At 44.5% G+C, this 26454-nt stretch overlaps 1 protein-coding gene across 4 annotated transcripts in view; it reads left to right on the forward strand.

The window, feature by feature from the left end:
• KIF16B (kinesin family member 16B) overlaps positions 1–26454 on the forward strand; it is a 717875-nt gene that overhangs the window by 430669 nt on the left and 260752 nt on the right. For all 4 annotated transcript variants that reach the window (XM_063918524.1, XM_063918525.1, XM_063918526.1 and 1 more), the window contains 4 exons: positions 8692–10035; positions 12329–12487; positions 12903–13011; positions 18304–18354. In XM_063918524.1, the coding sequence (XP_063774594.1) occupies positions 8692–10035; positions 12329–12487; positions 12903–13011; positions 18304–18354 (1663 nt within the window). The remainder of the gene's footprint in view (positions 1–8691; positions 10036–12328; positions 12488–12902; positions 13012–18303; positions 18355–26454) is intronic.

Consider the following 26454-nt stretch of genomic DNA (forward strand, 5'->3'; position numbering starts at 1 on the left):
TGAGACGCGAAAACGTACATTTTACTTCATAGTTGCATCACAGGCACAGCGAAAAGCTGCACATGTTGTACCAAGAATTGGTATAACTGACATACAATGATGCAGATGAAGCACGATGGAACTTGGTGTGAGGAACAGCTGCCGCTGCTCACATGGGAGCCTTTTTTTACACAGTTGTACGCCGATATACAAATGCCGCCAGCCCCAGTGGTCACTGGGGGGTGATTCAGAGGTGGATGCATCTTAATGCTGCATGAGGTGTTTTGTGTAAATAGACACCTACTGCAAGCTTCTGTGATCCTCTGCTGCGACCAGTGCCACCTCCTCCTTGCATCCAAACGTCTGCAGCCTGTGAATCAGGCTGTGGCTAAGGGGGTTCTGCGTGCGACTATGCAGAACGGGTTTTCCTGATATCCTAGTTGTGCACAAGCCATCGGTTTGCGTACAACTCTGCATCAGGCCGACTGTACACCAGCAAAGCAATTTTTTGCTTCTCTTTGTTTTAATTATGTGGTTTAAAATGCATATTTTGAGTGAAATAAATGCTCTGCAGTCACACAGGACCTGGTGCACCGAGAGGGACTATTTGGCGAAACTTGAGTCACTGTATAAGGACACATCTGTAATTATATATTTTTACTCCGGAATTTGACTCCATTATAGGTGTCAAATTGTAACAGTGTCCGCCACGGCTGAGTCATAGACTACGGTTTGGACAGCTTCAATTAATTTCGCAGAGATTCTTCAAAATAAAATGAAGAGACTCCTTTTATTATGCTTTTTCTTGGTATTGTTATTTTAAATTACTATCTTCTTGCACTGTTCAAAACCATGCTTTCTTTCAAATATAATAACTACAGGTTGAGTATCCCTTATCCAAAATGCTTGGTACCAGAAGTATTTTGGATATCGGATTTTTCCGTATTTTGGAATAATTGCATACCATAATGAGATATCATGGTGATGGGACCTAAGTCTAAGCACAGAATGCATTTATGTTACATATATTTATGTTACCTTATACACACAGCCTGAAGGTCATTTTAGCCAATATTTGTAATAACTTTTTGCATTAAACATAATGTGTCTACATTCACACAATTCATTTATGTTTCATATACACCTTATACACACAGCCTGAAGGTCATTTAATACAATATTTTTAATAACTTTGTGAATTAAACAAAGTTTGTGTACATTGAGCAATCAGAAAACAAAGGTTTCACTATCTCACTCTCACTCAAAAAATTCCGTATTTTGGAATATTCCGTATTTCGGAATATTTGGATATGGGATACTTAACCTGTATATCATCATACTCGAAAGATAATTGAGTATATCTGATTACTTCTCACAAAAGGGTGGGGGGATAATCTCTTACTGCATTTTTTTTTTCCAATAAAAAAAAATAAGATTTTACTCACCGGTAAATCTATTTCTCGTAGTCCGTAGTGGATGCTGGGAACTCCGTAAGGACCATGGGGAATAGCGGCTCCGCAGGAGACTGGGCACAATTAAAGAAAGCTTTAGGTCACCTGGTGTGCACTGGCTCCTCCCACTATGACCCTCCTCCAAGCCTCAGTTAGGACACTGTGCCCGGACGAGCTGACATAATAAGGAAGGATTTTGAATCCCGGGTAAGACTCTTACCAGCCACACCAATCACACTGTATAACTCGTGATACAATACCCAGTTTAACAGTATGAAAACAACTGAGCCTCTCGACAGATGGCTCAACAATAACCCTTTAGTTAACAGTAACTATGTACAAGTATTGCAGACAATCCGCACTTGGGACGGGCGCCCAGCATCCACTACGGACTACGAGAAATAGATTTACCGGTGAGTAAAATCTTATTTTCTCTGACGTCCTAGTGGATGCTGGGAACTCCGTAAGGACCATGGGGATTATACCAAAGCTCCCAAACGGGCGGGGGAGTGCGGATGACTCTGCAGCACCGAATGAGAGAACTCCAGGTCCTCCTCAGCCAGGGTATCAAATCTGTAGAATTTTGCAAACGTGTTTGCCCCTGACCAAGTAGCAGCTCGGCAAAGTTGTAAAGCCGAGACCCCTCGGGCAGCCGCCCAAGATGAGCCCACCTTCCTTGTGGAATGGGCTTTTACTGATTTAGGATGCGGCAGTCCAGCCGCAGAATGCGCCTGCTGAATTGTGCTACAAATCCAGCGAGCAATAGTCTGCTTAGAAGCAAGAGCACCCAGCTTGTTGGGTGCATACAGGATAAATAGCGAGTCAGTTTTCCTGACTCCAGCCGTCCTGGAAACATAAATTTTCAAGGCCCTGACTACGTCCAGCAACTTGGAATCCTCCAAGTCCCTAGTAGCCGCAGGCACCACAATAGGTTGGTTCAAGTGAAAAGCTGATACCACCTTAGGGAGAAACTGAGGACGAGTCCTCAATTCTGCCCTATCCATATGGAAAATCAGATAAGGGCTTTTACATGACATAGCCGCCAATTCTGACACACGCCTGGCCGAAGCCAAGGCCAATAACATGACCACTTTCCACGTGAGATATTTTAGATCCACGGTTTTAAGTGGCTCAAACCAATGTGATTTTAAGAAACTCAACACCACGTTGAGATCCCAAGGTGCCACTGGAGGCACAAACGGGGGCTGAATATGCAGCACTCCCTTCACAAACGTCTGAACTTCAGGCAATGAAGCCAGTTCTTTCTGGAAGAAAATCGACAGAGCCGAGATCTGTACCTTAATGGAGCCTAATTTCAGGCCCATAGTCACTCCTGTTTGTAGGAAATGCAGAAATCGACCTAGTTGAAATTCCTCTGTTGGGGCCTTTTCGGCCTCACACCAAGCAACATATTTCCGCCATATGCGGTGATAATGCTTTGCAGTTACATCTTTCCTGGCTTTAATCAGCGTAGGAATGACTTCCTCCGGAATGCCCTTTTCCTTCAGGATCCGGCGTTCAACCGCCATGCCGTCAAACGCAGCCGCGGTAAGTCTTGGAACAGACAGGGCCCCTGCTGCAGCAGGTCCTGTCTGAGCGGCAGAGGCCATGGGTCCTCTGAGATCATCTCTTGAAGTTCCGGGTACCACGCTCGCCTTGGCCAATCCGGAACCACGAGTATTGTTCTTACTCCTCGTTTTCTTATTATTCTCAGTACCCTTGGTATGAGAGGCAGAGGAGGGAACACATAAACTGACTGGTACACCCACGGTGTCACCAGAGCGTCCACAGCTATCGCCTGAGGGTCCCTTGACCTGGCGCAATATCTCTCTAGTTTTTTGTTTAGGCGGGACGCCATCATGTCCACTTATGGACGTTCCCATCGATTTACAATCAGCGTGAAGACTTCTGGATGAAGTCCCCACTCTCCCGGGTGGAGGTCGTGCCTGCTGAGAAAATCTGCTTCCCAGTTGTCCACTCCCGGAATGAACACTGCTGACAGTGCTAGTACGTGATTTTCCGCCCATCGGAGAATCCTTGTGGCTTCTGCCATTGCCATCCTGCTTCTTGTGCCGCCCTGTCGATTTACATGGGCGACTGCCGTGATGTTGTCTGACTGGATCAGTACCGGCTGGTTTTGAAGCAGAGGCCTTGCCTGACTTAGGGCGTTGTAAATGGCCCTTAGTTCCACAATATTGATGTGTAGGGAAGTCTCCTGACTCGACCATAGTCCTTGGAAGTTTCTTCCCTGTGTGACTGCCCCCCAGCCCCGAAGGCTGGCATCCGTGGTCACCAGGACCCAGTCCTGTATGCCGAATCTGTGGCCCTCTAGAAGATGGGCCCTCTGCAGCCACCACAGCAGAGACACCCTGGTTCTTGGAGACAGGGTTATCAGGCGATGCATCTGAAGATGCGATCCGGACCACTGGTCCAACAGGTCCCACTGAAAGATTCTGGCATGGAACCTGCCGAAAGGAATTGCTTCGTAAGAAGCCACCATCTTTCCCAGGACCCGCGTGTAGTGATGCACCGATACCTGTTTCGGTTTCAGGAGGTCTCTGACTAGAGATGACAGCTCCTTGGCTTTCTCCTCCGGGAGAAACACTTTTTTTCTGGACTGTGTCCAGGATCATACCCAGGAACAGTAGACGTGTCGTCGGAACCAGCTGTGATTTTGGAATATTCAGAATCCAACCGTGCTGGTGTAGCACCTCCTGAGATAGTGCTACTCCCACCAACAACTGCTCCTTGGACCTCGCCTTTATTAGGAGATCGTCCAAGTACGGGATAATTAAAACTCCCTTTCTTCGAAGGAGTATCATCATTTCCGCCATTACTTTGGTAAACACCCTCGGTGCCGTGGAGAGTCCAAACGGCAGCGTCTGGAATTGGTAATGGCAATCCTGTACCACAAATCTGATGTATTCCTGGTGAGGATAGTAAATGGGGACATGCAGGTAAGCATCCTTGATGTCCAGGGATACCATGTAATCCCCCTCGTCCAGGCTTGCAATAACCGCCCTGAGCGATTCCATCTTGAACTTGAATTTTTTTATGTATGTGTTCAAGGATTTCAAATTTAAAATGGGTCTCACCGAACCGTCCGGTTTCGGTACCACAAACAGTGTGGAATAGTAACCCCGTCCTTGTTGAAGTAGGGGCACCTTGACTATCACCTGCTGGGAATACAGCTTGTGAATTGCCTCTAGCACAGCCTCCCTGCCTGAGGGAGTTGCCGGTAAGGCAGATTTTAGGAACCGGTGGGGTGGAGACGCCTCGAATTCCAGTTTGTACCCTTGAGATACTATTTGCAGGATCCAGGGATCCACCTGTGAGCGAGCCCACTGATCGCTGAAATTTTTGAGGCAGCCCCCCACCGTACCTGGCTCCGTCTGTGGAGCCCCACCGTCATGCGGCGGACTTGGAAGAAGCGGGGGAGGACTTTTGCTCCTGGGAACCTGCTGTTTGTTGCAGCCTTTTTCCCCTACCTCTGCCTCTGGACAGAAAGGACCCGCCTTTTCCACGCCTGTTTTTCTGAGTCCGAAAGGACTGTACCTGATAAAACGGCGCCTTTTTAGGCTGTGTGGGAACCATGGGGTAAAAATGCTGACTTCCCAGCAGTTGCTGTGGAAACTAGGTCCGAGAGACCATACCCGAATAACTCCTCACCCTTATAAGGCAAAACTTCCATGTGCCTTTTTGAATCTGCATCCCCTGTCCACTGGCGAGTCCATAAGCCTCTCCTAGCAGAAATGGACAGTGCACTTATTTTAGATGCCAGCCGGCAGATCTCCCTCTGTGCATCTCTCATGTATAAGACTGAGTCTTTTATATGCTCTATGGTTAGCAGAATAGTGTCCCTGTCTAGGGTGTCAATATTTTCTGACAGGGAATCTGACCACGCAGCGGCAGCACTGCACATCCATGCTGACTCAATAGCAGGTCTAAGTATAATGCCTGAGTGTGTATATACAGACTTCAGGATAGCCTCCTGCTTTCTATCAGCAGGTTCCTTGAGGGCGGCCGTATCCGGAGACGGTAGTGCCACCTTTTTAGACAAACGTGTGAGCGCTTTATCCACCCTAGGTGGTGTCTCCCAACGTGACCTATCCTCTGGCGGGAAAGGGAACGCCATTAGTAACTTCTTAGAGATTACCAATCTTTTATCAGGGAAAGCCCACGCTTCTTCACACACTTCATTTAATTCTTCTGATGGGGGAAAGACTACGGGTAGTTTTTTCTCCCCAAACATAATACCCTTTTTAGTGGTACCTGGGTTTATATCAGAAATGTGTAACACCTCTTTCATTGCTTCAATCCTGCAACAAATGGCCTTAGTGGACATTAGACTAGACTCATCGTCGTCGACACTGGTGTCAGTATCCGTGTCGACATCCGCGTCTGCCATCTGAGGTAGCGGGCGTTTTAGAGTCCCCGAAGGCCTTTGAGACACCTGGACAGGCACGAGCTGAGAAGCCGGCTGTCCCGCATTCGGCATGTCGTCAAATTTTTTGTGTAAGGAGTCGACGCGTGCACGCAATTCCTTCCATAAGTCCATTCACTCAGGTGTCTGCCCCGCAGGGGGTGACATCCCTTCTATATGCAACTGCTCCGCCTCCACCTCATTATCCTCATCAAACATGTTGACACAGCCATACCGACACACCGCACACACACAGGGAATGCTCTAACAGAGGACAGGACCCACAAAAGCCCTTTGGGGAGACAGAGTGAGAGTATGCCAGCACACACCAGAGCGCTATATAATGCAGGGACTAACTGAATTATGTCCCCTATAGCTGCTGTTATATATACTGCGCCTAAATTTAGTGCCCCCCCTCTCTTTTTTACCCTTTTCTGTAGTGTAGACTGCAGGGGAGAGCCAGGGAGCTTCCTTCCAGCGGAGCTGTGAGGGAGAAATGGCGCCAGTGTGCTGAAGGAGATAGCTCCGCCCCTTTTTCGCTGACTATTCTCCCGCTTTTTTCTGGATTCTGGCAGGGGTAATTATCACATATATAGCCTCTGGGGCTATATATTGTGGTATTTTTGCCAGCCAAGGTCTTTTTATTGCTGCTCAGGGCGCCCCCCCCTAGCGCCCTGCACCCTCAGTGACCGGAGTGTGAAGTGTGTATGAGGAGCAATGGCGCACAGCTGCAGTGCTGTGCGCTACCTTGGTGAAGACAGATGTCTTCTGCCGCCGATTTTCCGGACCTCTTCTTACTTCTGGCTCTGTAAGGGGGACGGCGGCGCGGCTCCGGGACCGAACACCAAGGCCAGTTCCATGCGGTCGGTCCCTCTGGAGCTAATGGTGTCCAGTAGCCTAAGAAGCCCAAGCTAGCTGCAAGCAGGTAGGTTCGCTTCTTCTCCCCTTAGTCCCTCGCTGCAGTGAGCCTGTTGCCAGCAGGTCTCACTGTAAAATAAAAAACCTAAATATATACTTTCTTTCTAGAAACTCAGGAGAGCCCCTAGTGTGCATCCAACCTCGGCCGGGCACAAAATCTAACTGAGGCTTGGAGGAGGGTCATAGTGGGAGGAGCCAGTGCACACCAGGTGACCTAAAGCTTTCTTTAATTGTGCCCAGTCTCCTGCGGAGCCGCTATTCCCCATGGTCCTTACGGAGTTCCCAGCATCCACTAGGACGTCAGAGAAATGATAATCCATGTCACCATGTTGTATAATGTTAGAACATAAAGATTTTACTGATATTATTCTTTATATATATTTCTTATAACTTATATATATTTATTTTACAAAAACCCTGAGCAGTTGCCATGCAACTAACTCGACTCCAGTGTAGTGTCCCTTTTAGGATATTGCTGTGTGTCCGGAGTTGGGCAAATGTATTCATCAGTCTCTGTCAGTGTCGCATGAATTTATGAGCAAGATCAGAGAACTGGCAATGAGAAATGAGAAGTGATACCTGCCTATTGATAACTGACAATGAGATTTCAGAAGTGTACAGTTTCCAGCTTGTATTTCATATGATGAATTAAACCCTCAAACCCAAGAAATGCATCTAGATATAGCCCCAAAAACTAGATTTATTTGAGCCTCTTACTACTAAGTGTTTCCAGTTTATAAGGGAAGTTACAAAATGTATGTATGTGTAGTTAAATTAAAAGTACTTGCTCAGCTGCATAAGAGTGCTGGCAGCTAGAGATGTTTCAAAATAACTTCTTTATTGCAGTACATGAACTGATGTGTAGTTCCACTGCAGCTGAAGCGAGACTTGTTAATTATCCCTGACATACAGGGTCACCTCTGTGACAAGTCTTCCTTTGTTTCCTACAGACCATTGGAAGCCTATGGGGGGTACTCGATTCTTGTCAGAAACTGCCGTCTTGTCGGGAAGACGGCAGTTTCCAACAGGTTTAGGTCGGAAGGGGTTCTGACCTATTCATTGCTGGCTGTTTTTTTTTCCTGGAACCCACGTGTTCAGTCGTAAATCCACGTGTTCGGATGGAAGCGTGGCCAAACCCGACAGGTTTAAGCCCCGTTTCCAACAATGTCAATCCGACTTTAAATAAAAGCCAGATTGGCATTGTCGGGAATGGCCAAACCTGTCGTGTTTGGCCATGGCATTGAATACTGACCTGTCGGATCCTTTCCTTCGGAAAGGATCCGACAGGAATTGAATATACCCCTATGTCATAAAATAAATCCGTATGAGACATTGATAAAAAGCATGCTTAGGGGGACATGTACTAAGCAGTGATAAAAGTGGAGAAGTAGCCAGTGGAGAAGTTGCCCATGGCAACCAATCAACATTGACGTTACATTTATAATTTGCATACTTTAAACATATACAGAGCAGCTGATTGGTTGGTATGGGCAACTTCTCCACTGGCTCACTTCTCCACTTTTATCACTGCTTAGTACATGTCCCCCTTAGTTTTCTACTGTCATACTATGCTGTGATTTCTGACAGCTCCACCACCCAACATCACTTCTCATGGGATGCAACCAAATCATGTAGCAATGCGTTTCAGTTTTTGCCATTTACATTGTGTACAAAGGCACAATTTTGTATGGTAACTTGTAATTACACAACAGCCACAGAGTCTTCAGTTACCTCAGGCGAGTTATAGTAATTGTAAAAAAAGATTGATGGCCCCTGCCACCTTGAGGATTGTATGTATAATCCAACACTTTCCATTCATTTTAACACCCCATTAATTAGATGTGTTTCTTTTTGTGAATTGGCATGTCCTCCTTAATGTTTTGTACTTAAGATCCTCTACATATACTGTTCTTATTTCAGGATAATGATAAAAAAGATGGAAGAAAAACAGAGATCTGAAAAGGCTGAACTGGAAAAAATGCAGCAAGAAGTAGAGTACCAGCGTAAAGAAACAGAGATTGTCCAGCTTCACATCCGCAAACAAGAAGAGAGCCTGAAGAGGCGAAACATGGATATTGAAACCCGGCTGAAAGATTTGCTGGCTGAAAAGGAAAAATTTGAAGAAGAAAGAATTAGAGAACATCATGAAATAGAACTCCAGAAAAAGAAACAGGAAGAAGAGTGTTTTGCAAGAGTCCAGCAAGAACTTCAGAGACTTCAGGAACTTCACAGTTCAGAAAAGGCAGAGAAAATGGAAATCTTTAAAGAACTGGAAAAACTGAAAAAGGAGAAGGACGAGCAGTATATGAAACTAGAGGTGGAAAAGAGACGGCTGGAAGAGCAAGAGAAAGAACAATTAAAGCTTGTTCTTCGCCTTGAGGAACAACTTAGAGAAAAGCAGGAGATGATCCAACTTCTCAAAAGAGATGATTTCTTGAGATTAGAAGAAGAAATTCAAGTTCTTGAAGATGTCAGAGAAGATCTTCTACGAGCTAAGGAAGCTAGGTCTGAAGGAGAAGAAGACCGTGATGAGGTGGAAAAAGCAACAAATAAGTACACCACTTTTAAGAGACTGCAGTTAGGTCAATTGTCGGGCTTGGTTGGTGATTTGAACCTGCAAAAAGATTGCTTAGAGAAGGAGATAATTGCTGATCGTGACATTCTCTGCAGATTAAATCTCTCATATATGGAACACAAGAAAGATGATGATTGCTCATTGTCCACAACTCCTATGAATGAGGAAGTGGACATGATAAAGCAAACAGAACACAGATTACACTGTAAGGAGCGGCAACTAGAGTACATAAAGCAGAACAATTTGCCTGCCTTGTTGGATGAAAAGCAAAGAGCATCTGAGGTTCTGGATAGTGGTTTGCTTGGGTTAGACAAAACTTTATTTCAGATTGAAAAGGAAATTGAAGAAAAGGCTGATCAGCTTGCACAGTTCAGAGCCAGCAGTGACCAACTGCAACAGCTGCAAGAAACCTTTGAGTTTACAGCTAACATTGCCCGCCAGGAAGAGAAAGTTAGAAAAAAGGAGAAGGAGATCCTCGAATCAAGGGAAAAGCAGCACAGGGAGGCCTTGGAGCAAGCAGTTGCTAAATTGGAACGTAGACATTCAACACTCCAAAAACAGTCTACAATAGATGTGGAAATAGAAGAGCAGAAACGGAAGCTGGCCGCTATGGACAGCAGCCAAGAACAGGCCGGTCTCCAGGCAAGCTTAGAAGCTGAACAGAAAGCTTTGGAGCAAGACAGGGAGCGGTAAGCTTTGTTATGTCTTCCATTTCTTAAACATCATTCTTCATATTTTAGAAATGGGAAATAGCTTATTAAATAATATAAAGAATTATTTTGATATTCAATTTATTTTTATCAAACTTAATCTCAAGTAAGCACCATTTTAACACATACTTATTATTTATTAAATACTGTGAACATTTTTGGATGTAAACTTCTAGAATTGTTATGTATAGTCCTAAGGCTCTTTATCCAATCATTACTTTTCACAGAGAGCACACTTCTAATAAGGATTTCAGTTTTGCCCTTCAAACCCTTTCCTGAAGATAGCAGACTACAGTTCCTGTTGATAATATGCCCTTATTGTGGTTTGCTAAAGTTTGCTGCTGGGAGTTTGAAAGTGGGGGCTGTTTTTATCGAAAAACCAAAGGTCCAGCTGGAGTCTAAATATAAAGGAATAACTTGAGCCATTAAAGTCAAGAAAATAATACAGCTTCAGCAGTAAGGGCATGTGTTTGTTTTGCACGTGTATGGCAAACTATCCAATTAGATCATTAAAATGTTATATGCAAACAATATTTTAATATAGTCAACTTCGGCATGTCCTTGTCTGGGCAAGTTTAAAGTCAATACTAAAAGTCAACTTTTAGCCAGTAGCAGCATTTAGACACTAATAGCCACACAAAGTAATTATTGGATGGCTCAGGCTGGTTTCAAATGCCCCTATAAAGGACAAATACAATTTTATATATATATATATATATATATATATATATATATATAAAATCTGCATGCAAGGTTTTAGATGGCCTTTAATATAATCTGACATCAGAAGTTTAAGATGCATAAACTGTAATGGTTTATAAAAATGAACAATCATTTGCAGAGACGTAGATGACTTCATATAATGGGGTTTATTTACCAATATTCTGAATTTTGTGCCAAGAAGAAATTACAAAAATATTGAGTTTACTAAATGCCTCTTGCCGGGACTTCACATACTCTATCACTTTACTTCCAGGTACGGGCCCGGTGAGCCTAATATGCATGTGCAGTTATATGGCTGCACGTGCCCCAATATGGGCTGATACTTTAGATATCTCTCAAATAAAATGCGGTACAGTAGCCCCAAGGCTAATGCCTACCTGGACCAGGATTCTAAGGGGTAAATTTATGATCAATTTTTCAAATTGATTCTATTTGATCAACATCGATGTTGTGTCTCGGGGTTTAAATCTTACTTTTACTAACAGGTTTTTTTTTTATAAAAAAATGCGAGTGTGTGTGTGGGGAAGGGGGGTGGGGGGGGGAGGTTGGGTTGTGGGATGGAATCGCCTGTTAGTAAATGTACCATTTAGACTCTGAAATACAACATTGATGTTAAACGATTTGAATTGGATTATTTGAAACTCCTCTAAATTTACGTTTATTTTTTAAAGAATAAACTCCTATCAAGCAACAAATGTAAACCTGATCACACACTCTGCTCCTATAGACATTACATGGGAACTTTACCGCTCCACAGCACCCGAACCGTTGCCCCAATCTAATTTTTCTCTTCAACTGGAACATCTACATGGTATTTTGAGAGATGGTTCAGCCATTCTCTCAAGATAGGTCTCTCGGTAAAAATTCTTATAGAATTAATATATAGTTTTAAATGGGTGTAGTATGGTATGCCGGCGGTTGGGCTTCCTGCGACCAGCATACCGACGCCAGAATCCCGACTGCTGGCTTACCGACAGCCGGGCGAGCGCAAATGAGCCCCTTGCGGCACAGTGGCGCGCGTCTCCCTCTAGTGAGGTTGTGAACCCCCAAGACGGAGAAGAACTGTTGGTATGCCGGTGGTCGGGATTCCGGCGTCGGTATGCTGGTCGTCGTCGAAAGTGAAGACCACCCATTTTAAATCGATCTTTAGTTAATTCAGAATTTTGTAGCCCTCATAGAGTCTGCTTTTGCAAACCAAACCGGTGGAGCTCCAATATTTGCTGTGCCACCCTTTTGTACATTTTTTGGTCATACTATACTTAATATTTGCTTTTTCAGGTAATTTTCTACAAAATTAACTCAAGAACTATTCCCCTGTGTATTCAACATCTTAATTAATCTGTCATGGTTTATTACAAGATCTATTTTGATATTGTATTTACGATTTGTTAAGCCGCTCTTTACTGCGAAACGTTAACATCTTATACACTGTTTGAAAAATGTGTGTATTTTCTTTTGGTCTAGTTGCTTAATTTGGTTTACTCTTTTTTTTGTTTTTATTAATCTGTCTGCATGGATTTTGTTGTTGCATTTCGTGAAACATACACAGGTTATCTCATGAGATCCAGCAACTGAAACAGAAGATCTATGTGACTGATCCTCTTTCAAAGAACCTGTCAGGAGCCCTGGAGGAAAAGCCTCCCCTCGCTAACTCTCCGGCAACACCAGTGAAATCTCCGTCACATTTGCTTCAGTTAACCGATGACAGGTATATGCTGTAATCATATTTAAAACCCTCTTCCGACGTTAACATGGTAAAATATGGGCATAGGTATAATAACTGCACTTTGGGTCTGAGTGCTTTTATGGTTTTGATAAAGACCATTGTTGTTCCAGGTTGCGTGCTAAAATAAAATATTATTGTAGCGAAAAAAATAAAAAAAGTAATTTCCCTAGATTTGAAAGTATTTGTGCAATTATGTCTAAATTGCATGGTGCACAGTGCAGTAAGTGGGTACTGCTGGCAAATTTCACTTTTTGATTACGTTTGCTTCTCTTTAAATGGTATATGAGAGTGTAAGTTGCTAGTCTTAAGTATGTGGGAAATCTTGTTTGGCCCTTGTAGAGACAGAAGTGCAATTTGCTTTCGAAACTGTTTGATTAACATATTTATGATGTTCCAGTATACATGCGTACATTGAAGAAGAAGTGCAGAGACGGCTTCAAAATGTTAATTTGCCTTGTGAGGACCTCAGCAGCCTCAGTATGTCCTACTCTTATGAAACTGAAAAGGTAATTATTGGCTTCCTAGAGGGATGTTTGGTACAGTATGTAAAGTGCAATATGATAGTTGTAACCAGCAGGCTAGGACTGAAGGGTTAATTTAAAAAATACATCTTATAAAATATGACATGTGGCCAATTTATAAAAGAAGAAAACAAGATTTATTTATTTTTGTTTGTTTTTTAATTGACTTCATTTAAAAAATGATGTATAGTTACAGTGTCAGGATCTGAACCTGTCTGAGCCGTAACTGCTGGATTCTATATTCCCTATCTGGGGATTTGCTTGTTTGTCATTGTCAAAGTGCAGTACCTGAAACCTTCTTCTAAGGCAGGGCTGGACAAACCAGTCCTCGAGATCTACCAACAGTTCATGTTTTCCAGGACTCCTAGAGACCTGTAGAATTGTCAGTTAGGAATGAATGCAGCACATCCTAATTAGTAATGACCACACCTGTGCACTAGCTAGGTGGTCTGGAAAATGTGAACTGCTGGTAGGTCTCGAGGACTGGTTTGGCCAGCCCTGTTCTAAGGGATTTGAATTACTATGAGCATCCTTTTTTAAACTTTATTTTTCTTCTAAACACACTTTTTACAAATTCTCCTATTTCCACCCAGTCTTCTAACTACTGTCACCTCTTTGCTACCTTAAATTTGCTTCTTTGTCTACCTGCACCTCTTCCACCTTCCACTTTCACAGCACATTTTACAACCCTACTTCAGTGACCAGATTAATCTCATCTCACCAATTATAAAGCTACCACCCTACAGTATTTCACTTTCTCCTCCCTTCTTGACTCTCTGAACTTGGGCCCCTGATGATCTGTTAAGACTGTACTTACAAAAGTGATCACTGATCCACTTATAGCAAAGTCTAAGTCTCTTTATTTTCGCCATGGACCTCTTTGCTGCTTCCGACCTTGTGGATCTACCTCTACTCTGTTGGGTTTTGAGACACAGTTTGTTCATGGTTCACTTCCTACCTGTTGAACTTATTCTTTAGTTGTCTGTACCACAGCCACACAATCCATTCCACATCCAGTATTTGTTGGACTCCAACAAAGATTTCTGGACATTGTGTTTCTGATTGTATACTGTATCTTTTGGGCAACTAATTAATTATTTCTGCCTCCAGTGTCAGTCATCTAGTCTGATGACACCCACATCCACCTTTCCTCCCCTGAATTCTCCACTGTACTATATTGTAAACTAACTATCTCTCAGCTATTGCCACTTGGATGTTAAAATGCAGTCTAAAGGGCCCTACAGAAATGCCGATCCGCCGCCGAGCTGCCCGACGGCAGATACGGACGACGAGCGACCCGGCGGCGCGCGCGCGGGGGGGGGGGGGGGGGGGGGCAGTGACGGGGGGGGAGTGAAGTTTCTTCACTCCCCCCGTCACGCGGCTCCATTGAAGTGCAGGCAAATATGGACGAGATCGTCCATATTGGCCTGCATGTACAGCCAACGGGGGACTAGCGATGAACGAGTGCGGGGCCGCGCATCGTTCAATGCTGGAGCCTCCACACTGAAAGATATGAACGAGTTCTCGTTCATTTATGAACGAGATCGTTCATATCTTTCAAACAAATCGGCATGTGTGTAGGGCCTATTAGTCTTAACATCTCAAAAATAGAGGTTATTGTCTTCCCTCCTTCCTGAGTCACCACTTACCCTCAAAGCTCACCGGCCCTTTGCCTTGGTGTCACATCACACTTGACTCCACTCTCTTCTTTAGTCCTCACATGCAGTCTCTCTCTGTACTGTCATCTCCATCTTAGAAATATTGTCAGAATACCTAATATTTTTACCCGGGGTGCTTCCAAAACTTTTATCCACTCTCATTATATCCCGCCTACACTACTACAACCTCCTATCTGGCAGTCACATCACCTATCTCTCCTCAATTAAGTCCATCTTAATTGCCCCATGGGAAGACAGCTCTTCCTACAGTATATAACTCTTCATCTGCCACATTAGTTTGTAAAGCCCTACATTGGCTCACCGATGCCTCCAAGATGCAATGGAAAAAAAACTCACCCTTACCGACACAGCCCTCGACAACACGATCCCCACATCCATCTCGCATCTTAGTTCAAAATGCTGTCCGTCTCACCCTCCAAGATCTACCTATGATAGTATCTCCCTTCACCTCTGTTAACTTCTGTCGTTTCCACCTATAACACTCCTCGGTGCCGCTAACCACTTACGGAATTTCCTACTAAGCCCGGTTAGACTCTTTGCTCTCTGGAACGCATTTATATATTAGCGCTTACCATACTCCTTCCTATACTACCCACACTGATGCCGCCTCATAACTGTCCTAATCTCCACTCTGAGCTACAGACTACAGATGTGTGCTCGTAATCTAGCCTCAGTACGCCATGTAGCACCAGATGTCTGGCGGTAGTGAGCTGCCAGATCCCGTGCAACTCTGCTAGCGCTGAATATAGATTCAAAGACTTACTGTATACAACACATACAGAAGTTTTGAATATCAAATTAAACAGCAGTGTCTCCTAGTGTATCCTGGTGTCTCCTAGTGTATCCTAGACACATCGCATTGCACCTGAGACGCATTTTGGGGTAAAAATGACGTGGAAAAAAGACACCCAGTGCTATCAGAGTCTCGCGGAATCGGGTGTACAGAGTTACAGTGTAAGCTCTCTTGTGACCACAGCACTTTCCCTGCCTTATATTTTCATGTCTGCATTTAGTGTAGCTACCGCGCGTGACCTTGTGTAATGTTTTGTCTGTTTTCCCCACTGTCTGGCCCTGTTGAGCCCTGCGGGACCTTACAATACAATGATGATAATGATAATTCCCCTATCTGATTTGTGGTTTGTACCTGTGACCTCGTATTAATATTTATTCTATTCTTACCTATGCGCTGAAGCAGCTTTGTCCATCTTCTGTATTGCCCATATACTGTAATTATGTCCACTTCTATCTACTGATCTTGGCTTGTTCCAGATTCCTCCTCCTTCCAGAGTCCTTCTACGCCGACAATGTTCTCTTCCACTGATTACACCTCTTTTATTGATTTCACTAAAAAAAAAATCTAAATTGGCACATTTAAAATTCCTCTTGATTTAAACAAATGAGCGTATTTTTATCTATTAAATTGATTTAGTTATTGTGTTTTTACCTTGAAATACTAGATCTAAAATCCATATGCATCCCTGTTACTAGTAATGTGTAGAATAGCAGCAGTCCACTGGTCTTCTGTGCAGACATTGTCCAGGGCCAGCAGTAAAACAACTCGCTCATAAACCTGCTGCATAGAAGTTTCTTATTTCTTACGCACCTGTCACACAAGTGATTTAGCAGCTGCTTGGAAAGTATGTCGAATTTTCGAAGCAGCCTTTTTGCTGCCAGCTTGAAAAATGCTCTGAAATATTCAGTAGCTGGTTTTTCTATAGTGTTATTATTACAAGCTGTCGCTCTATGCATTCAGCTTTTGACTATATGCCCCAGCATTTAGCAGCCTATGGGCAATGTTAGATGGGTGCTTTACAACTATTCTGGTCAGAGATGATGCGCCTCAAGTGGTCAGCATGTAAAATGGGGAATGATACTGCCCTGTAATCAATACATGAAGCATTTGGATAGCAAAATCGTATGGCAGTCCAAGTGGTATCCGGACTCCGGGTCGACACTAGAAATAGGTCGACGTGAACAAGGTCGACATGCAAAAAGATCAACACGAGTTTTTCATTTTTTTCCCCTCTTTTTTTTAACTTTTTCATACTTTACGATTCACGTGGACAACGATTGGGAAAGGTAACCTGTGCCTTCGCTCACCATGCGAGGGGACACGGTGCACTAATTGGGGTTCCCGGTCACTTTACGAAGAAAAACGACACCAAAAAAACATGTCGACCTTGTTCATTTCGACCTAATGGCCATATCGACCAATTTCTAGTGTCGACCTAGCCACTGTCGACCAATAGGTGTCGACCCTGAGTACCATACCCGTCCAAGTTGCATTCACCGCTTATAGTACTTTCATGAAATGCTGAGTGTATCATATCATCACAATATAATTCTGTGACTTCCTGTGCTTAGTTTGTAACCGCAATACAGATGTGTCCTCTCCTCTGCAGTCACGCTAAACAGCTCTTCAAGTCACACCATGATGTGGCGGGACTCGGTAGCGCCGAGCGTCTTTTTTTGCAATTTTTCCCCGCAAAATGCGTCTTAGACGCAATCTAATGCAATAAGTGGGGCTGTGTCTGCATCCAAAATGCCATGTTATAGTGTTTTCCAGGAAAACACTGAGGCATAGCATTTTATATGCAAATACAGTCGCAGTCACACACAGAATATAGGCATGCTGCATATAATTTTAATCAGTAGCTGCTCATGCGAAAGCTGTTTGAACTGGGCAGCTTGTGGTAGTGGTTAGCATTACTGCCTCACAGTACTGAGGACATGTGTTTAATTTCCAACCAATGCTCTATATGTGTGGAGTTTGTATCTTCTTCCAATGTTGACTTCTAACAAAAATAAACCACAGGGTGTATGTATGTCCATGTGATAGGGAATATAGATTGCAAGCAATGATAATGACTGTGTAGTATGTGTGCTATAAAAATAACTAGCAATAATGCAGTGAATAGATTTCAGATAAAAATGTAACATTGTCATTTTTTGTAGCACATTTTCCTCAGAGATATAATATGGCTAGGCAAACCTGTGGCACTCCAGCTGCTGTGGAACTACATCTGCCAGCATGCCTTGTTGGGGTTAAACTGTTGCAGGACATGCTGGGATATGTACTTGCATGGTAGCTGGCGGGCCACAGGTTGCCTACCTCTTTATGATATATTTTAAAGGATGCGGAACAGAGCCATTTTATAAGCCTGAAATAGCCGATAACGGGGAACATTAGCACACAGCAAAAGTATATTTAGTGCCAAATTAATATTTAATGTAACCGGCATTTTAGGGTAATACATTTTAGGCAAATACAATTACTTGCACATGGTCTGTGTGTGTATACAGAGGCTATCTAGTTGTATATTGTGAGACCTAGGAAAATGAATGGTAATAGAATTACTCTGGCCGTAATGTGATGAGCAATAAATGCAATTACATGGAACATCAATGTCTGCAATGATTACGTAGAAGTACGGAATCTTGCTTGACCTCCAAGACCTGGATTTCGCACAGTTGGTCCGAGAGAGACTCACGCCCTATATAAAATATCATGCGTCCTAAGGGATAACTGCATGACAAATGTGTGCGTGACATGTTATTCTGTGACTGTGTACCTAACCATGTTGTTTCTTACTATTAGGGGAGTGACACTTTTCTAAATGGTATCACTAAAAGAAAAATGAAGTATGAGGTAGGTACCCACCTGCTGGCTTGTTTTATTCATTTGTTAATTTGCATCTCAAAATGATTTGGTGTTATGTTGATTGAAGGTGGTGGTGGGGCAGTATTTTACCATCCTTTATTTGTAACAGGACTTGTTTTTAAACTAGTTATAGAGGCCTAGTCCAGCGCACACTTCATGCACTCACTGCCGATACACTTTTCTCAGTATTAGTGGGGGCTGCATCTGCTTATGCCGCAAGTGTGGTCACTAAACGATCAGAATCTGTTACACAGAGACAGGTTCACAATTTCTGCAAAGAAATGTTTTGAGTTGCAGAAATTTTAATCCACAGTAAAGTCCTGCAATTTGTTTGTTTATAGATGTTTGTGTATATGGAAGGAGTCAGGGCCGGATTAAGCCTGGTGGGGGCCCCGGGCAATGAAGTTGTGGGGGCCCCCACTACAGTAGATGATAAAGACCCTTGAGCCCCCCTTACACACACACACACACACACACACACACAGACACATGCGCGCACGCTACCTGTCCAGCGAGCGGCTGAGCAGCGGATGCCGGAGTCAGTTCCCCCACACCCGGGAGCGTAGTAGTCTCCCCCCTCCCGGTGGCTCAGCTGTTCATTAACAGCGCCGCCGAGGAGGTGTTCCTAGCACAGCATTTCATAGTCTTGTGGGATGCTGCCTTAAAATCCCGAGAGACTATGAAATGCTGTGCAAGGAACACCTCCTTGGCGGCGCTGTTAATGAACAGCCGAGCTGCCAGGAGGGGGGAGACTACTACGCTCCTGGGTGTGGGGGCCCAGGGACAACCTCCCCTTTCGCCCCGCCCTTATTCCGGCCATGGAAGAAGTGTTCATGTACATGCATAAAGAAATGTTTTACTTTTTCGCACTGCAGAATAGATAATAGCAATATTTAGTGGTCCAATTCACCATGTAGTGTCACAGTACAGCGGTACAAGTTACCAAAAGCGGCCCAGCCTAACATAGAAGCTTTATGATCCTAACCATTGGCACATGTGATCGTTAACTGATAGCACACTGAGTTATGATGGGTACACACTAGACCAGTGATTTTCAACCTTATTTTACTCGTGGCACACCGAACAATATTTGAAAATTGCCAAGGCACACCATCAGTTCCCCACAGAAAAAAAAAAAACACATTGGCCCTCACAGTAAAAAAAATCCATACATACATTGGCCTACGCAGAAAAAATAATCACATTGCTCCCCACATAAATCATGTTGCTCTTTACATAAATCATGTTGCTCGCACATAAAGCAATCACATTTCTGCCCACAGATATCCTATTATTCCCCACAGGAGAAAAAATAAGAATTTACTCACCGGTAATTCTATTTCTCGTAGTCCGTAGTGGATGCTGGGGACTCCGTAAGGACCATGGGGATTAGCGGCTCCGCAGGAGACTGGGCACAACTATAAAGAAAGCTTTAGACTACTGGTGTGCACTGGCTCCTCCCACTAAGACCCTCCTCCAGACTTCAGTTAGGATACTGTGCCCGGAAGAGCTGACACAATAAGGAAGGATTTTGAATCCCGGGTAAGACTCATACCAGCCACACCAATCACACCGTATAACTCGTGATACAATACCCAGTTAACAGTATGATAACAACTGAGCCTCTCAACAGATGGCTCAACAATAACCCTTTAGTTAAGCAATAACTATATACAAGTATTGCAGACAATCCGCACTTGGGATGGGCGCCCAGCATCCACTACGGACTATGAGAAATAGAATTACCGGTGAGTAAATTCTTATTTTCTCTAACGTCCTAGTGGATGCTGGGGACTCCGTAAGGACCATGGGGATTATACCAAAGCTCCCAAACGGGCGGGAGAGTGCGGATGACTCTGCAGCACCGAATGGGCAAACTCTAGGTCCTCCTCAGCCAGGGTGTCAAACTTGTAGAATTTAGCAAACGTGTTTGACCCCGACCAAGTAGCTGCTCGGCAAAGTTGAAGAACCGAGACCCCTCGGGCAGCCGCCCAAGAAGAGCCCACCTTCCTCGTGGAATGGGCTTTTACTGATTTAGGATGCGGCAGTCCAGCCGCAGAATGTGCAAGCTGAATCGTACTACAGATCCAGCGAGCAATAGTCTGCTTTGAAGCAGGTGCACCCAACTTGTTGGGCGCATACAGGATAAATAGCGAGTCAGTCTTTCTGACTCCAGCTGTTCTGGAAACATAGATTTTCAGGGCCCTGACTACGTCCAACAACTTGGAAGCCTCCAAGTCATTTGTAGCCGCAGGCACCACGATAGGTTGGTTCAGATGAAAAGCTGATACGACTTTGGGGAGAAACTGGGGACGAGTCCTCAATTCTGCCCTATCCATATGGAAAATCAGATAAGGGCTTTTACATGACAAAGCCGCCAATTCTGATACACGCCTGGCCGAAGCCAAGGCCAACAACATGACCACTTTCCACGTGAGATATTTCAAATCCACGGTTTTCAGTGGCTCAAACCAATGTGACTTTAGGAAATCCAACACCACGTTGAGATCCCAAGGTGCCACTGTAGGCACAAAAGGGGGCTGAATATGCAGCACTCCCTTAACAAAAGTCTGAACTTCAGGTAGTGAAGCCAGTTCTCTCTGGAAGAAAATCGATCGAGCCGAAATCTGGACCTTAATGGAACCCAATTTAAGGCCCATAGTCACCCCTGACTGTAGGAAGTGCAGGAAACGGCCCAGCTGAAATTCCTCTGTTGGGGCCTTCCTGGCCTCACACCACGCAACATATTTTCGCCATATGCGGTGATAATGGTTTGCGGTAACTTCTTTCCTAGCTTTAATCAGCGTAGGAATGATTTCCTCCGGAATGCCCTTTTCCTTCAGGATCCGGTGTTCAACCGCCATGCCGTCAAACGCAGCCGCGGTAAGTCTTGGAACAGACAGGGCCCCTGTTGCAGCAGGTCTTGTCTGAGCGGTAGAGGCCATGGGTCCTCTGACATCATTTCTTGAAGTTCCGGGTACCAAGCTCTTCTTGGCCAATCCGGAACAATGAGTATAGTTCTTACTCCTCTTCTCCTTATTATCCTCAGTACCTTTGGTATGAGAGGAAGAGGAGGGAACACATAAACCGACCGGTACACCCACGGTGTCACTAGAGCGTCCACAGCTATCGCCTGCGGGTCTCTCGACCTGGAGCAATATTTTTCTAGCTTTTTGTTTAGGCGGGACGCCATCATGTCCACCTGTGGCCTTTTCCAACGGTTTACAATCATTTGAAAGACTTCTGGATGAAGTCCCCACTCTCCCGGGTGGAGGTCGTGCCTACTGAGGAAGTCTGCTTCCCAGTTGTCCACTCCCGGAATGAACACTGCTGACCGTGCTAACACGTGATTTTCCGCCCATCGGAGAATCCTTGTGGCTTCTGCCATTGCCGTCCTGCTTCTCGTGCCGCCCTGTCGATTTACATGGGCGACCGCCGTGATGTTGTCTGACTGGATAAGGCTGGTTTTGAAGCAGGGGTTTTGCCTGACTTAGGGCATTGTAAATGGCCCTCAGTTCCAGAATATTTATGTGCAGGGAAGTCTCCTGACTTGACCATAGTCCTTGGAAGTTTCTTCCCTGTGTGACTGCCCCCCAGCCTCGAAGGCTGGCATCCGTGGTCACCAGGACCCAGTCCTGTATGCCGAATCTGCGGCCCTCTTGAAGATGAGCACTCTGCAGCCACCACAGCAGAGACACCCTTGTCCTTGGAGACAGGGTTATCAGCCGATGCATCTGAAGATGCGATCCGGACCACTTGTCCAGCAGGTCCCACTGAAAGGTTCTTGCATGAAACCTGCCGAATGGAATCGCTTCGTAGGAAGCTACCATCTTTCCCTGGATCCGCGTGCAGTGATGCACCGACACCTGTTTTGGTTTTAGGAGGCCTCTGACTAGAGATGACAGCTCCTTGGCCTTCTCCTCCGGGAGAAACACTTTTTTCTGTTCTGTGTCCAGAACCATCCCCAGGAACAGTAGACGTGTCGTAGGGACCAGCTGTGACTTTGGAATGTTTAGAATCCAGCCGTGCTGTAGTAGCACCTCCCGAGATAGTGCTACCCCGACCAACAACTGCTCTCTGGACCTCGCCTTTATCAGGAGATCGTCCAAGTACGGGATAATTAAAACACCCTTCTTTCGAAGGAGTATCATCATTTCGGCCATTACCTTGGTAAAGACCCTCGGAGCCGTGGATAGACCGAACGGCAACGTCTGGAATTGGTAATGACAATCCTGTATCACAAATCTGAGGTACTCCTGGTGAGGATGGTAAATGGGGACATGCAGGTAAGCATCCTTGATGTCCAGTGATACCATGTAATCCCCCTCGTCCAGGCTTGCAATAACCGCCCTGAGCGATTCCATCTTGAACTTGAATTTTTTTATATACGTGTTCAAGGATTTCAAATTTAAAATGGGTCTCGCCGAACCGTCCGGTTTCGGTACCACAAACATTGTGGAATAGTAACCCCGTCCTTGTTGAAGTAGGGGTACCTTTACTATCACCTGTTGTGAATACAGCTTGTGAATTGCCTGTAACACTGCCTCCCTGCCCGAGGGAGTGGTTGGCAAGGCAGATTTGAGGAAACGGCGGGGGGGAGACGTCACTGGGATCCAGTGATCATCAAGCAGTATGGTTCAGCATTAAGACAGAGACTGACTCGTCCCATACAAAAACAAAGGTGTTGGATTTTAGGAAGGCTGATTTTGTAGGGATGGGAAAATGTGTAAGCGATTCTTTGGCAGAGTGGAGGAACTTGGAAACAGTGCAGGAGAGGTGGGAAACATTCAAATGTGCAATATTGAAGGCAACAGACCTTTGTATCAAAACTGTTAGGAAAAACACAAGGAAAAGGAAGCCAGTGTGGTTTGCAAAAGAAGTAGCAAATATTGTGAGAGCAAAAAAGATGGCTTTTAGGAAATATAAGCAGACACAAAATAATGAAGACAAAAAGATATATCTTGTTAGACAGAAGGAGACAAAGAAGGTAATCAGATGTGCAAAGGCACAAGCTGAGGAGAAAATGGCCCAGTCAGTGGGTAAAGGAGGCAAAACTTTTTTTAGGTATATAAGCGAAAAGAGAAAAACAAAAGGCGGAATTATAAAACTAAAGACGGACACTGGGAGTCTTGTTGAAGGAGACAATTTAATAGCAGATCATCTTAATGATTATTTTTGCTCAGTATTTACTACTGAAAGAGAGGGGAAGGGGCCACAGTTAAGTTGCAGGGATATTCAGGAAAATGAAACAAGTACATTTACAGAGGAGAAGGTCCTAACAGAACTCTCAAAGCTGAAAGTGGACAAATCTATGGGGCCAGATGGGATACATCCAAGGATATTAAAAGAACTTAAAGAGGTGCTGGTAGCACCATTGACAGAATTATTCAACCAGTCATTAGCTACAGGAGAAATTCCAGGGGACTGGAAAAGAGCAAACGTAGTCCCACTGCACAAAAGTGGAAGCAAGGAAGGAAGAGGCAAACAACTACAGACCAGTGAGTCTTACATCAGTAGTAGGGAAATTGATGGAAACACTCTTAAAAGAAAGAGTTGTAGATTATCTCAAATCCGGCAATTTACTGGATCCCAAACAGCATGGATTCACTGGGGGGGAGATCATGTCAAACAAATCTTATTGACTTTTTTGATTGTGTGACTAAAGTGATGGATAAAGGTGGAGCCATGGATATAGCTTATCTAGACTTTAGTAAGGCTTTTGACACAGTTCCACATCGCAGATTGCTAAATAAACTTGAAAGTTTGGGATTGGATATTAGGATTATTGAATGGATAAGATCTTGGTTGAAGGATAGAAAACAGAGAGTTGTGGTAAATGGAGTGCATTCACATGAGGGAAATGTTACCAGTGGAGTACCCCAGGGATCTGTACTTGGACCAGTGCTTTTTAATATCTTTATTGGTGACATTGCAAATGGCATTAAAGGGAAAGTATGCCTTTTTGCAGATGACACAAAGGTATGCAACAGGGTAGACACACCAGGTGGGGTAAAACAAATGATTGAGGATCTAGGTAGACTAGAGGAATGGTCAAGAGTCTGGCAATTACAGTTTAATGCCAAAAAATGCAAAATCATGCACTTGGGTCTCAAAAATCCTAAAGCTAAATACAGTATTAATGGCACTATACTGGAAACTACTGAGGAGGAAAGGGATCTAGGAGTCACTATTTCAGATGACTTAAAAGCAGGTAAGCAATGTAACAAGGCAATGAGGAAGTCTAGTCAGATGCTTGGCTGCATTGGGAGGGGAATCAGCAGCAGAAAGAAAGAAGTAATAATGCCACTGTATAGGTCATTGGTACGGCCTCATCTAGAATACTGTATTCAGTTCTGGAGGCCATATCTTCAAAAGGATATTAATACATTAGAAACTGTACAAAGGAGGGCAACTAAAATGGTGCATGGCCTACATCACAAAACATACCCAGAAAGACTAAGAAATCTCAATATGTATAGTTTGGAGCAGAGAAGGGAAAGGGGGGACATGATAGAAACATTCAAATATATGAAGGGTTTTAACAAAGTCCAGGAGGGAAACATTCTCCAAATGAAGAGAAGCAATAGGACACGAGGACATGCACTGAGACTGGAGGGGGGGAGGTTCAGGGGAAATTTGCGGAAAAATTATTTCACAGAAAGGGTAGTGGACAAGTGGAATAGCCTCCCATCAGAGGTGGTAGAGGCTAAGACAGTAGAGCAATTTAAACATGCATGGGATAGACATAAGGATATCCTTACAAAGAAATAAGGATCAAATAAGGTTAGTGTTAAAAAATAATATAAAAAAAAATAAGGGGCAGACTAGATGGGCCAAGTGGTTCTTATCTGCCGACAAATTCTATGTTTCTATGTTTCTATGTCTCGAATTCCAGCTTGTACCCCTGAGATACTATCTGAAAAATCCAGGGATCCACCCGTGAGCGAGCCCACTGATTGCTGAAAAATTTGAGACGGGCCCCCACCGTACCTGGCTCCGCCTGTGAAGCCCCAGCGTCATGCTGTGGACTTAGAGGAAGCGGGGGAGGACTTTTGCTCCTGGGAACTGGCTGTATGCTGCAGCTTCTTTCCCCTACCTCTGCCTCTGGGCAGAAAGGACGCGCCTTTAACCCGCTTGCCCCTATTGGGCCGAAAGGACTGTACCTGATAATACGGTGCTTTCTTTGGTTGTGAGGGAACATGGGGTAAAAATGTAGACTTCCCAGCTGTTGCTGTGGAAACGAGGTCCGAGAGACCATCCCCGAACAACTCCTCACCCTTATAAGGCAGAACTTCCATGTGTCGTTTGGAATCTGCATCTCCTGTCCACTGCCGAGTCCATAACCCTCTCCTGGCAGAAATGGACATTGCACTAATTTTGGATGCCAGCCGGCAAATATCCCTCTGTGCATCCCTCATGTATAAAAGTGCGTCTTTTATATGCTCTACGTTAGTGTCCCTGTCTAGGGTATCTATATTTTCTGACAGGGAATCTGACCACGCAGCAGCAGCACTGCACATCCAGGCTGACGCAATAGCTGGTCTCAGTATAACACCTGTGTGTGTATATATAGATTTCAGGATAGCCTCCTGCTTTCTATCAGCAGATTCCTTCAGGGCGGCCGTATCCGGAGACGGTAGTGCCACCTTCTTTGACAAGCGTGTGAGCGCTTTATCCACCCTAGGGGATGTTTCCCAGCGTGACCTATCCTCTGGTGGGAAAGGGTACGCCATTAGTAACCTCTTAGAAATTACCAGCTTTTTATCAGGGAAAGCCCACGCTTCTTCACACACTTCATTTAACTCTTCAGATGGAGGAAAAGCTACTGGTAGTTTTTTCTCTCCAAACATAATACCCTTTTTTGTGGTACCGGGGGTAACATCAGAAATGTGCAACACATTTTTCATTGCCTCAATCATGTAACGTGTGGCCCTACTGGAAGTTACATTAGTCTCATCGTCGTCGACACTGGAGTCAGTATCCGTGTCGACATCTGTGTCTGTCATCTGAGGTAGCGGGCGTTTTAGAGCCCCTGATGACTTTTGAGACGCCTGGGCAGGCACAGGCTGAGAAGCCGGCTGTCCCACA

The sequence above is a fragment of the Pseudophryne corroboree genome, chromosome 4 (genome assembly GCF_028390025.1).
Source record: "Pseudophryne corroboree isolate aPseCor3 chromosome 4, aPseCor3.hap2, whole genome shotgun sequence".
Classification (NCBI taxonomy): domain Eukaryota; kingdom Metazoa; phylum Chordata; class Amphibia; order Anura; family Myobatrachidae; genus Pseudophryne; species Pseudophryne corroboree.